The 15386-nt window shown below is 26.6% G+C and overlaps 1 protein-coding gene across 1 annotated transcript; it reads left to right on the forward strand.

Moving 5' to 3' along the window:
- Nucleotides 1-1619: 1619 nt before the first annotated feature.
- On the forward strand, nt 1620-3754 carry LOC101514780 (uncharacterized). The gene has a single exon (XM_004516574.4). It carries the CDS (start codon nt 2131-2133, stop codon nt 3472-3474), a length of 1344 nt encoding a protein of 447 aa, XP_004516631.1. The 5' UTR covers nt 1620-2130; the 3' UTR covers nt 3475-3754.
- Nucleotides 3755-15386: the final 11632 nt, after the last annotated feature.

Genomic DNA, 15386 nt, shown 5'->3' on the forward strand with positions numbered 1-15386 from the left:
AAATGAAAAGTAAGATTTCTTTTGAGAAAAGTCACGAATTTAAATATTTATGGTTCAAAAGAAATAAATATTAAAATAATTTTATATTGTTATGTATCTTCGTTGAATTATTTCTTAAAAAATTTAAATTGGATCCTATACAATCCCTACAAAACAAAATTGTAAGATAAGAATTATTCACACTAATAAATACTTTGTCAAATTTTATCTAATCAAATGTAAAACTCTATCTCACATTTAAGACTAGACATATAAACGTGACTTAAATATATCGATAAGATGTGGTCAAATAAATCTTGAATAAATTTTGATATTATATAAGAATTTGATTTGAACCCTACACAATCCCATAAAAATAGACTTTGATTGAGAACAACTAATCACTTATAAAAGATAAGCTTAATTGTAGTTTTGGTCTCTATATTTAAACTGATTTACAAAATTAGTCGTCCTCCTATTTTAAAAATCGACAATTTTGATTCCTTTATCAGATTTTTGAACTAAAAAATTAATAATTTAATATATTTTAAATGACGCGACATACAATTTTATGATATAGAACCATTTAAATACATTAATTATAAATTAAAAATATCATATGTCACGTTATTTAAAACATCTCACGTCATTATTTTTTAATTAAAAAATATAAAGAGAGATTAAACTGTCGACATTTTAAAATAAAATAACCAATTTCGCAAATCAATATAAATAGAAAAACTAAAAGTACAATTAAACATAAAATATATTATCTCATCTAACGTCGAACTCTTAACAATTATTCAAATTTAATATGACTTTGAAATCCCTACAATTATTTTAATGTTTAAATCACTACATTATTATCATACGATAAAAGTTCTAAGGAAAATGATTTAGAGATATGAAAACGAATTTAAGATTACTTAAAGGAAGATTATTTTTTGTATTTCTTTGGATAAGATTCATTTTTCATTTTTTTAATTAAAAGAGACACACCCTATATAATGTCAATAAGGTTTATCAACTTCAGAGAAAATATATAAATATAAGAAACATACTTTCTTTAAGTTATAAATATAAACAATATTGATTTTTATTAATTAATTTTTATTTATATTTAAAATTAGAAAATGTATAATCTATTAATAAAGAAATAATTCTAGACTTAATATTCAAATAACAATTCAAACTTGAAATTAAATATTTAAGTTAATAATATCAGTATATATTAAGACTTAATGAACTACCGAGTTTCATTCTTACTCAAAAAGAAAATCACAATAAGATTTGATTTAAATGTTACCAATCTTGATTAGTTGATTTAATTTTTTATTAATATTCCATCTTTACTGTTCAAAATAATAAATTATTTACATTAGCTCCCACAATATAGTTTTTATACATTGAACCAGTTAAGGTTCTTTCGCTGTCTTTGATTATTCTAATATCTTTGAAAATATTATCATGTCATCAATTTGATAAGGAGTTGATTATTATTTACAAAATTATAATTTACTCGGTGAAGATTTTTTTAATAGGTGATTTATAAGGACTTCTGTCATATAAATTTTCTTTAATTAAAAAAATAATAATAATTATTATTATATTATTATTATTCTCTCACCACAAACCCTTTGTCTTTATTGCTTCACTCCTTTTCTTCTAACATTCTTTTTCACTCTTCCTCAGTTATGGTGTTTTTGGTTTCTTTGATTCATTTCCAGAAAAAAGTTTCAATCTTGGCTTCTGGGTTTCTGAGATTCTCTGCAGATTTTTATCAGATAAGTTTGAAGCTTCATCATTGATAATCCTCTCAAATTTTTAATTTTTTTTTGTGAATCTTTGTTTTTGAGCACTTGGGTTGTTTTTTCATTTGTTGGATTGTGAAGTTTTTGTTTGTTTGGTTTGGAATATTGGTTTTGTGAAATGGGGTTTTGGAGAAAGTTTCAAAAGTTTTGATTTTGGGGATGTTTTGATTTGAAGATCTAGAAGGATAATATTGTTAGAATTTGAGAAGGGTTTTGTATGATTTTAATGATTAAGTTTGGTGGACATTAAACGATCATATAAGAGTTGTGTGTGGACTTTGATTGAAGGTGGAATGAGTTTATTGGTTTGATTTGATTTTGTTGTTTGTGAAAAGAAATAATGGAAGGGAATTTATCACAAGGAGGTATAATTCAAGGTGGTAGTAGTTCTTTTGGTGGTTTTGATTTTCCGGGATCGATGCGTGTTCAACGTCAATCGCAGCAGCATCCGAATACAATGAACCAACACCAAAATCATCCTGGTCAAGGGTCTTCGGTGCCTAGTTCGATTCACGACGGTTTTCCTCTTACAATGGGGACTTTACCAAACTGTGATCAGACGATGTCGATGAATGAGTTTAGTCAGGGAGATAATAGGAACAAAAACTCGGCTAGCGAGGAGGATGAGCCTGAGGAAGGTGGTGATGGTCATCAAGAAGGAGGGAGAGGGAAAAAGGGGTTGCCTTGGACGCGTGTGAAGTGGACTGATAAGATGGTGAGGCTTCTGATAACGGCCGTGTCTTATATCGGTGAGGATGTGACTTCTGAAGGTGGTGGTGGAGGGAGGAGAAAATTTGCAGTCTTGCAGAAAAAGGGTAAGTGGAAATCGGTTTCTAAGGTTATGGCTGAAAGAGGTTACCGTGTTTCACCTCAGCAGTGTGAGGATAAGTTCAATGATCTTAATAAAAGGTATAAAAGGCTTAATGATATGCTCGGACGTGGAACTTCTTGTCAAGTTGTCGAAAATCCGGCTTTGTTGGATGTAATCAATTATCTTTCTGAGAAAGAAAAGGACGATGTTAGAAAAATATTGAACTCAAAACATCTTTTCTATGAAGAGATGTGTTCTTACCATAATTGTAATAGATTGCATTTACCGCACGATCCTGCATTGCAAAGGTCTCTGCAGATAGCTCTTCGAAATAGAGATGATCATGATACTGACGAAGTGAGAAGGTCCTACCATGATGATCACGAAGAGGATGATCATGATATGGAAACTGACGATCACGACGACTTTGAAGAGACTTATGCTTCCCATGGAGATAATCGAGGAATCTACTGTGGTTTGGGAGGATCAACCAAAAGAGTAAGACAAGGCCAAGAAGATGCTAATACTTTCGGGAATTGTTTCAATAGTCACGAGCACAATAAAAGTTCGTATCCGCACGGACAAATGGTCCAACCCGATGGAAATCAAGCTTTACCTGAAAGCATGAGAGCAGCTTGGTTACAACAGAAGCAATGGATCGAAACTCGCTCCGTTCAGTTAGAAGAACAGAAGCTACAAATTCAAATGGAGATGATGGAACTAGAGAAACAAAGATTCAAGTGGCAGAAATTTAGCCAGAAAAAAGACCGTGAGTTGGAGAAGTTGAAGCTGGAGAATGAAAGAATGAAGCTCGAGAATGAACGTATGGCTTTAGAACTAAAGCGAAAGGATATCGGAACCAGCTTTAACTAGGTTTGGCTGTTTTGCAAGATTTTGTTAAATGGCATTACATGTTTTTTCTTAAAAATATTATTATTTTTTCTAATGTCATTTGATAATTTGTGGTATATTTAGTTGAAAGTATACAGTTTTGATGGGGAAACTAAGGAGAAAATTAAGAACCCCTAATGATGTGTAGAGATTATTGGTTAGGGTTTTACTGAAGTTCTGTTGCCTATATTTAGTGAATGTTTTGCTGAACATTTTTAATCTTTCATTTTGGAATATTATTATATTGACCTTTGTCTAGCAACTTTATATTTTCATTTTTCTGTTATTTATTTATTTGTTTTTTTTTAAAAAAAAGAAGTTTATTAAAAATAGAATAAACCACCATTTTAGTCTCTAAAAGTGTAGGGTTTTGTCATTTTGGTCTTTGACTCAGCAAAAAACTCAAATTAGTCCTCGTACCATTAAAATGTCAGTTAGTTTAGTCTCTGACGTTGTAATGGTCAGAGACTAATTTTGACAGTAAGTGGTATCTTTTATGGACTATTTTGATTATCCAAAGATTAATTTGAGTTTTTTGGCTGGGTCTAGGATCAAAATGACATCGTTATACATTTTCAAGGATTAAAACAATGGTTTACCCTTAAAAATAATAGGGGAAGAATACAAAGGAAAAGGAGGCTAAAAAAAGAGATAACACAACATGAACAAGAATAAAATAGACTTCATACATAGAAATATTACTGAAATGGAAACCAAACACAACACTAACACACGTAGACACTAGTGGTACTTTAAAAAAAAAAAAAAAAAGACATCATATATAGAAATATTACTGATATGAGAACCAGACACGACATTGACATCTAGACACCAATAGTACTTGAAAAAAAAAAGTGGTTGAATGGAACTATAAGTATTGGTGTCGTATGAGTGTCTGAGCTGATGTATCAGACACGCCTTCAACCTAAAGTGTTGGTGCTACATAGCTTCTTAATTTCTATTAAAACCAGTAAAAATGTAGTTGTGAAGATTGCATATTGCTACATAGGTTTTTGCCTCTCTAGTCTCTACTTCTCTAGCAAATCCATGAAAGCTTTTCATCAAAAATTGATCCCTTAACCTAGGAAACAACCTAGCTAATCACAAAAAATTGGTCTTTAGACCAAGGGAACACCTAATAACACTCACCAAAAAGGCCAAACAAATAATTATGTAGATGCATTACAGCAGAATAATGTGAGAACCAATATGGAACTTATTTTGAACAGGAACTACACAAAACACATATCACGGATTGCAAAAAATAGTGGCTTGATCAAATTCTACTATACTATAGTACTTTGTACTAACTAAGGTATCACAAAACAATAGCAACTATTTGACACCACTGCTCAAAAGTTCATGTTAGAATGAAAACATATCTATTGGTAACATCATGAAATAGGAGATGTTTACATTCATATAGTTTATATACTATCATTGAATCTTTTCAATTTATAAAAAGACTATTTCTAGTGAGTCTTCTTAGTTGAACTTCCACTTCTCACTCTTTACTTTAATAGCTAGAGATTATTCCCTGAAAAAACTCCTTTGGACTGAGACTCAATAATTTTATAAAATTGATTTATGTCATAATTGTTGTGTGGTGTGTTTCTAATACATAAAAGTGTACAATTACATTTACATGCTGAGTAGGAATCTTCACTATCTTATGGGAAAATAGTAATTTTTTGAGTTCGAACTCAGAACAAATCGTCAAACATAATAATATCGGCATTTGCAAGGATACTTTTAGTCGTTTTAATTGTGTTTGTTTAAGTTTTTTATATTTAGTAGCTTCCGAAAAAAAATTTATGTTAATGAGTATATTAGATATGAGTGAAAATTCAAAAAGTGTTTTTTACTATTATAAACAAACGCAAATTAATTTAATCAAGTGATTGAACTCAAATGATTAATGAATTTTAGTTAAAGACGAATTGTCTGTGAGAACTCGACTTTATATCTTTATTAAAACAATTGTTGGTTAGACTTTACTTATCTTCCAACTAAACTCTAGATTACCATAGCTTTATTTTTCTGAGGAAAAAAGTAATTGAAAATTAGTTTCCATTTCAAATAGAAAATTTTAAAGGTTAATTCTAGATTATTTTAATTTTAATCGTAAACAAAGAACCTCTAATTGTTGTCTAGAATATATATGCAGATAAGTTGGCACAATGTACTATATTCTAATGGTCACAAGTTTTAGGCATACTCGCAAAAAAGAAAAATATAGAATTAAATTTTTTATTTTTGAAATGATTAAATAATAAAAGGTAGAATTAATACTTTATGATTGTGTCTAAGAAATTAATATTTGGTGTTGTCACTGTAGAAGAATAATTCCTCTAAGCATATACATACTCTGCAGTCTGCTAGTCCACTTCAGCAGTGTCCTTTTGATTGGTTGGCTCATGTTAGATTCATCCAACATAATTGTAGTGTTTTTTTTTTATTTTTATTTTTTACATTATGTTTCTGTTTTTAATTCTGGATCTTCTAATCTTGATAATTAAATATTAAATTTTATTATGAGTAGTTAAGATTTTTAAGATATAAAACTATGAAATAAATACTCTAGTTGGTCTCTGAAATTAGAGGTCTGAATCAACTTAATTTTTTTTACATTAATAATATTATTAAATGATTATTAAAACTATATAATGTTAACTAAATTCGTGTGTCTTCGATGGTTGATGAAATCAAGTGAATAATGTTAGTGAGATTTTGATAACCAATTTATATAGAGAAACAAATTTGATTAATATTTTGTAAATCTAAAAATGATTTGAGATTGTTAGTAATTTGTTTTTGACACATTTAAAATGTTCATAATATAAATGACTAGATTGATATGTTACACCTACCATTTCATAATGGAATTAAACAAATGAGGATTATACCAGGTATCCACACTTAAACTTGTTTATTTGAAAATATAATATTATCCTTTTAACTATTTATAATAAGTTTTAAAATTGATAATTTTAGAAGTTTTAAATTTTTGAAGTTTTCGGAAGTTTCAAATTTTTCGAATAACGATTACATTTTAAAATTTTTAGAAAGTTTTCAAATCTTGAAAATTTCGAGAGTTTCTAAATACGAAAAGTTTTGAAATTTTTCAAATATGGAAAATTTCGAAAATTCTAGAAATTGTCATTTCGAAACTTTGGAAACTTTCAAATATTTTAGAAAGAGGAGTGAAAAAATGAAAAATTTAAAAAGTTGAAGGTTTTATACAAGATAAAATTGTATTTTAAATTGAGGAGGTGACAAGTTTAGATGTGAGGGTCCATAGTGAAATTCTCTAAATAAATTGATTATTTATTCTAAAATTATGTAACTATTAGGCTTGAGTAAAAAATTAGCAAAATAGAGGGACTGCTGCCTTTATAATATGATTCAGGAGGTTTCTATCCGCACCCCTTGTTTCTAAATTACACTCCAACAAGTTAACTCTTTCAATTTTTAATAAAATAAATTATCAATTTGGTCTCAACCACATAATGTGTATCATCTCTTATCTGAATAACATGATTTTTTCTCATTCCATTATAATCAAAATATAACTGAGATTTTGAGTTTTAAATGTTTGAATTTTGGATTTTACTATTGTCTATTTATATGGTAAGTACTCTTTTTGGCTTGATGGTTTTTATGATTTTCTTTTAAACAATTTACTTTTCAATAATAATATGTTATATTTTATTTTTTTCTTTTAAATATATTCTGAGTCGGACTTAGGGTACTCTAGTCCACACCCAATAAAGATGGGTGATTTTGGATCAATTCGAGTCAAACATCATCACATGACTTCTTGAAACTAGAGCAAATCGTCTTCAGGACAAAAATTCAAGGTCGCTTCCATCATAGCTCGTCAGAGCCTCCAATCAAAATCACTAGATAGACAAAGAAAATCCGGTGATGACGAACATGATAACTCACTTATACCCTTATCATGAGCTACTTGATGACAATTACATTGTAATTACAGTCACCAAATGACACTGATAATTTCTTAATTAGGAATACACGTGTCCAACATGAGACAATAATCCGAAAATAATGGATTCTTCCCCTGGTGATCATAACTTAAACATTCTACAAATTAAGGCATAACTAAAGAGGACTATGAAGTGACAAAGATAAACATATATTCTAATCCTAAAACTTCTCTCAAATTTTTATTTAATAGTCGAAATGTGTGTAAATACACCCTCCTTAACGCAGAACTTGTAACAAAGGACAACTATTCTCCTCAACCGTCCATTCATCACTAATTTTGGAGTAAAGAACTAATATTATGTATTCTCTGTACCAAATAAATTCCATTACAGATTTTAATTGAAGTTTTAAAAAAAGTTTCCATTTTACATTTACACATTAATGAGTGCCGTCATATTATATATAATTTATTTATACTTTTGTTTCTACTATTTGTAATTATATATTTTTTCTTCGAGTTTGAATTAACGATACTACATCTAAATACTTATCATTAACGTTTTCTAAACCATACTTACTTATATAAAATTCACACATATCATTTAATTATTTTATTATTTGATTGAAAATCGAATTATTAATTGTTTATGAATTAAAATTATTTATTTAAATAATAATAAAATAATACAAAATTAAATTTATGTGCGGTGGTGCATTATGATTAAGTTTAAAAAATAACTAAACAAATAGTTTAGAAATAATTTTTAAGAAAATAATTATTTTGATTAAAAATAATTATTTATAAATTAAACTAATTATTTTTAAACGACATATAGAATCAACTAGTAAAAAAGTTAAATTTATTTTGTGAATTATATATTTAAAATATAATTGTAAAATGTCATTTTTTATCAATAAAATTATTAGTTGATACGAATTAGACACTCTTACATAAGTATTTTACATTTTGGTAGTTATACATCAAAACTCAAAAAATTTCTAAATTCATTAAATTTTGTTTTTTCATATCTCTTGTTATTAACATATCACATATATCTTTAATTTTTTTTAAAGATGTACAGGTGTAGATGAATATTTTTCCTTTACATTTTTCCTACTTAAAAATGAAATCACTAAAGCCAGATATTTGGACTCAATTAAAAACCCCAGATGTAGACATTTTCCATCCTTTTGAATTTACCCTTTTTATATTTATGTACTCTCTTTAGTTACTCACTATTATAATAGGGAAAAAACTTAATTTCATAAATATAATGAAATTTTTTAAAACAAAATTAATTGTTTTCTTTTAATGACTAATTAACAATTAATTATCTATATCAAAATATTTTTGGATCATAAGATCAATTTTTTTTTTTGGAATCAAATAAGGGATATATTATGAATAATAACATTGACTAATTTAAAATTAATTTTTGTGTGTTTTTACGAATCTATTTTTCTATTATGGTAGTAACTAGAGAGTACTAGTTATCAAAATATGCAAAATTGTGAATAAAAAAATTCAATACACAAAAAATAAAATAAATAAAGGTATATTATTTCATACCCATAAAAAAATTTAATATTGATATTTATAAAATAGGACCTAGATTTAGTAACATACAGTAATTAATCTCGGTCATTAATTTTATATTAAATGATTATATTTAAATATACAATAAATTAATCTTATACAATTTCTACCATCAATTTAAATAAGACAGTTAACAAATGTAAATACGTGACGCAGTTAATTACAACATGGAATCCAATTCTAATAAAAGAATGAATTTAAATTTAAAATTATTTTAGAAATTAATTAAATATACAAAATAATATCATCAAATAATTGAAAGTTAAGGTACAAAAGTGTTGAAAAAAAATAAAAGCATATAGCAATAACGGCACTCATAAAGTTGGACGTGCATGTGGCTGAAAAACAATAACACCGTTTTGTGTTATCTTTATTTATATTTATCTTTTGCTTCACCTTTCATCCTTAAATTATTTATTATTTTTTATTAGGCCTTTTTGTTTTGTCTTCTATGAGCACAAGAGTCTGTTCTTGCCTAAAAAAAAAAATATTGTTCTTTTTCTTTTAAAGGAAAAAATACTGACCTATTTGACTTTAGATCTATCTTTGATGTCGGTTTAGATTATAAAAAAGTGAACAATGTTTTATAAATTATATTAGATATTGAATTGACGAAACATGTATATCACAGTTTAATTTATTTAACTAGTTCGACCATTGTTAAAATGAATATAAATAAATAAAAATAGTGTTAATTTGATAGAGAACTATTACAAGTTTAAACCTATAAAGTAAAATTCACAAAAAGAATACATCGTAGTTTTTAAAAATTGATGATTCATTGTATATGTTTGGTCCATACTCCTTTCAAAAAGGAATGTTATATCTCATACCCTACACTTATCATCCTACTCCATAAACTTGTGTAGGTGGGGAATGATAGAAATGTGAAAACATGTAGTTTTAACTAATGTATTCAACAAAGAACAAATGTGTGTTATTTTATATGCAAATGATAGTAACTAGTTAGATTATTATACAATTAGTTTACATATTCAAACTCGAAATCTCTTATTTGAAACTTCTTCAATATCCTTTACCTCTTCAATCGAACCTTTTTCGTAAGATAAAAAAAATGTGAGTGGATAACTAGTGGTGATTTTAGTGCACCTAAAACTAAAAAGTCTTATAAAACTTAAAATAAAAATAATAATATTATCAAATAAAATATAAGTATTTTTTTTCTTTCATAAAATATAAAATAAAAAAAATTCTTGTGGGGGCAAGAGTTCCATAACTTAGAGGGGATCCGCCACCGTTGGGAAGTGTCTATTGGCAACAAACATATCTAATAATTATCCAAATGAGTATTACATCATAAAAATGGATATGAGTGAAAATTAAAAATAAAATCGATTGAAATTAATAAAATATTAAATAAATTAAAATTAAAAATAGTTAGAAGTGGACGCAAGAGGAATGTGTTCTTAATTTCTTTCCCTTACTAGTTGTTAATTTATGTTTAAAATAATGTTATAATTTTATCACACTACCATGTTTCTCTCTTCTAAAACTATTTTGAAATCATCAATAATATAAATTAAAATAGACTCTTACCATTTTTCCAAATAGGAATAAGAGCACAAGAACACAATCTAACAATTAATTCAAATGGCGTGTAAAACTGGTATCTTTATGTCACTTTTTTTACAAAGGCATATATATGAGATTAACATTAATTATCGGCAAATAATTGAAGATAAGGGTACTAATCCAGATTCTTGAATCAAATATTATACAATATCTAGTACTCATACTTCAAAGGATTACGATCTTACAAGTAATTAAAAAAATATAACAATAAAGTAATATATTAAGTTTCAGTACAAAAATGTACTAAATATAATATACTTGTTTTTAATAAAAAAAATTAATTAATTAAAATATATCTCTCAGTTTCATAGCCTTTAAGTCACATAGTGTTCATATTCTGTCAACATTATTGTGACCAAGTGTCCTTTAGGGAATCCACGTTGATGCATTTGTTCTTCGATTGTCTGCTCCTCAGCTTTCTCATAGTTCATTAGGATCCTGAACAACCTCATTCAAGTTTGTGAGATTTGAAACCACGCTTACAACGATGTTGGCAGTTAGCCTCATTCATTTGTCGATAAGATGTAGTGGGTGGAATTTTCCCGTCTCTATCGCCTACATTGCGGGCGACTGTGCGAATAATTTCTCCATTCATGTCTCTGATTCTAGTCATTATAAAATTAATGTATCAATAATTTGTATTAACTTTTTTTAAAATTAAGAATGATTCTAAACTTTCAAAATTTTCGAAAGTTTCGAGAGTTTTAAAAAATTGTGTTTTCAAACGTTTCATATTGCTTGAAACTCTCCAAAAGTCTTGAATTTTCTATTTCGAAAATTTTAAATTGTTTGAAACTTTCGAAATTAACTAAAACAACTATTTCGGAAGTTTTGTATTGTCCAAAACTATCAAAAATATTTTGAAAAACTGGTAACTTGTATTTTAAAAGTTTCGAAATACTAATAAAATTTGTCAATTTTTTTTAATGTTTTGAATATGTGAGTTAAAAGTAAAATAGATAAAATAATATTTTTAAATGTATTAAGAGGTTAGGTGGAGGATGGAAAATTAAAAACTGTAAAATATACTCACATTGTTGGGCTTGACCCAGTGTCCGGCTCTGCCTTCTTCGGAAAATTTACTTTTGACACCCCTTCAATTAACCTCCACACCTCCAACAATTTTGAAAACAATTCCAATCATATACGCCATACTTTTTACAATGAATATCTAGTACAAAATAATATTCCAATAATTTCATAATTATTATTACAAACTAAAACTTTTGCACGTGGTTATGATTGCTTACAATTTACTCTCCACTATACCATGTTTTCTTAGTTTTGGTTAGTTCGTAGGACAAGCTTTAAAGGTAACATTATTTGCCAAATCAAGCTTTCTTAAGAATAAATATTGAAAGAAAAAGAAAAGAATGAAAGGTTGAACACTCCACTAAGGAAGCTTCTATTAAAAACTATGTTAAGTCACGTGGAGTAAAAAGTTTATAAATAAATACATATATATAGAGGCTCAAAATTAGTGATTGTAGTCACGTGGAGTAATAGTTTTGTTTCTTTTTATATAATAGCTTTTACTTAATATAGAGGCTCAAAATTAATGATTGTAGTTTGTATCATTGTAAAAGGTTATTAAAAGAATGAAAACGCAACATATATATATATATATATACATATAAAAAGAAATTCATAAAAAGTTAGAATAATCGTAGGATATTATTCTTAATAATACATATTTTAAAACTGACCTAACACTATTTAAGGTCTAAAGTGAACTCGGAAGCAAGGATTTTATAATTTATTAGTAACTTTTGTTACAAATTCATTTTACATCTAAAAAATGAGACAAATTGTGTTGTAAAAAAAAGGATATTATATAATTAAATATGATAAAAGATCACACTATGAACTAGGATGATAACAAACAATGCAACAATACACTTAATTTAAGGCCGACTCAACACTATCTAAGGCCTAATATAAAATATGAAATAAGTATTTTATAATCTATTAGTAATTATTTGTTAAAATTATTATAATTTTAATTGCATTTTTTTGCACATAAAAATATTTTTATACAACTATTAATTAATATAAGAAAATAACTAATAGTTCATTATACATTACAAGATACATATCATTTTTATATAAAAATTAATGTTGATCTTTTTGTATAATAAAAAAGTAAAACAAATTGCATAATACTTCCTTTCATCTTTTTTTAAAAGAGACTATTATATCAACAAAAATAAATGTATTTAACTATATTAAGCATACAGGCGAGAACCAAGAACGAATGATTATCACCGTAATTTCAGTGTTGCACATAGACGAAGAACAAATCAAGATAATAAATACAAAAGTTTAAGAAATTTAGGTGGAAGATGAAAATAAAAGTCAAGTAGCATATTTAGGAGACTTTTTTTCTTAGACAATTTGAGGCCTTTAATTTTCTCTTTTGAAAACAGTAAAAAAAAAAAATTGAGACTTAAAACCCTAACTTGAATTATTTCTTTCTTGGGCCGACCCATTCATATATTTGATTGTTGCTCCAACATGCAACAACAATTTAATATGAAAGTTTTTATTTTCTTTTAAAAAGAAAACAATTTGATCATAAAGAAAATTACAAGGAGATAGGAATTAGATCATTCCTTTAAGTGATGAAACTTAAATTCCCATATTTTTAGTCATTAGGGAGAATTTTGATATATGTTACTTTGTTACATATTTATTAATCAATTTGGACAAGAATATTAGGAAAAGAATGGTAGAGAGAGAGAGATTGAAGGGTAAGAGTAGAAAAATGGAGAGAGGGGACAAAAAAAAGAATCAACTTGGTGGATTGCTTAGCTGGTGACAGAAAAATATAAGGGTTAATCCACATGGTAGACAAAACATGTAAGTGTACATTCACATCACATGCACACCCCATGTTAAATAAACCTTTTGTCTACATGTAAAAACTTTTTTTTTTCTCAACTTACATATTTAGTTTAGTGTAAAAAATATAGGTATTAAATTCAATAAATTTTGAGTTCAATTTTTGTTAGTATTATTAAAAGAATATAAATATATATTTTTTTTAAATGTTGAATGAGCTATATAATCTTCTCATACCTCACCTTAAATTCAGATTGTTTTTTTTTTAATCATATCTTATGGTTTGCTGTAAATATAAAGTAAGCTAGATCCACAAAATTGTTACGTATTTAATGAGTGCATATGCATATGTATAAGCTTTCATTTTTTTATTGTAAAATAAGTTTTTTTTTTCTTTCTACACTTTAGAAACTTAAACTTGCAAGTTTTACTTTCGCTGCTAGGTTTTATTTGGTGCAAATACTATCTATTTCTTTATTAGCATTGATTTCTTTAGAACTAAACTTTGTCCTTCCAACTATAGATTTTATTGATATGTTTTGGAAACATTTAATTTTTGTTTTCTCTAATTGCTTTAGATTTGAGAAGTTATTTTGCTGCTATGAACTGCTTTTTTTTTTTTCATTATGATTTTATCTTTTTTGTTTTTTGTGATAAATTTTTTATCGAGGTTGTAGTTGTTTGTTGTTTGTCCTTTTGTTTATTTATTTGGGTTTTGGCCTAGTTTTCCTAGATTTGTTCCTAGATTTGTTATATATATATATATATATATATTTTTATATATATATATATATATTTTATATTAACATTTAAGTTAAATTGCACTTTTAGTCCTTTATGTATGAACTACTTTTTAGATAAATTTTTTTAATGTTTTTTTCCAACTAGATCATTTAAGTGACACTCTATCTGCAACATTAACCTTTATCATATTATTCATTTCTAAAAATATCGGTGCTAACGTGACAAATTATAAAAGTAAAAGATTCTCGTATTGGCAGTTTTGAAAAAAATGTATTTTTGACCCTCTAAGTTTAAACATGTTTTCTCTCAAGCTTAATCTTCTTAATTTGCCTTTTTATCTTCACCATCTTTCTCTTCGACTCTATCTTTAAATAACTTAGCTAAAACCCAAAATTTGTAATCCCAATAGAAAACTCAAAACATTTACCATGTGAATTAAAGAAAATTAAAACAAGAAATTTGCCAATCCAACAAGAATTAAAAATAAATTGTTGTAAATAAAGAAAAATTCACCACAAATTCACTAAAAAAATGAACAAATTAAAATACGTAGTTGGTGTTGGCTAAAATGAATAGGATAAGGATTTGCATATGACTTTATTCAATAATGGTCACATCCTTTATGTTGTTTATCTTTTTAAATTTTTACAATTTTGTTGGTTGTAATCTCTTGGGGCAGGCAATCCTTCGTGTTCACTTTGTTAGGTTTGAGATGTAATGTAAAACTATAGCTTTGTTTTGAGTTTTGTCACATCTTATTCCAGAACTCTTTTATTTAAGATATATATTTTTGGTTGTTTCAAAAAAAGAATGAGTTGTTCTTACATCCAAAAATTGAATCAAACATTTGGGAATTGAATTAAATATAATGTAATCAAATACTTTATTTTTTTACAAATACCAATTAAACACATAAAGAGGTGCATTAATTGTCTAAGAATATTTAAGTTAATAAATATTTTTATTTGTAATATTTTATGGTTCAAATTTAAAGATATTTTAATAATTTTTAATTGAGTCACAATCATAACAATTATATTTTTTTATTTATCGATTTATTTTAATAACTCAGTACGACTTATATGAATATTTAAGTATGCAATAAATAATATTGAAATTACTACTCCTAAATGTCCAAATACTTTTCAAACTGAGACTACAAACACTATAG

Source organism: Cicer arietinum, chromosome 8 (assembly GCF_000331145.2).
Source record: "Cicer arietinum cultivar CDC Frontier isolate Library 1 chromosome 8, Cicar.CDCFrontier_v2.0, whole genome shotgun sequence".
Lineage (NCBI taxonomy): Eukaryota > Viridiplantae > Streptophyta > Magnoliopsida > Fabales > Fabaceae > Cicer > Cicer arietinum.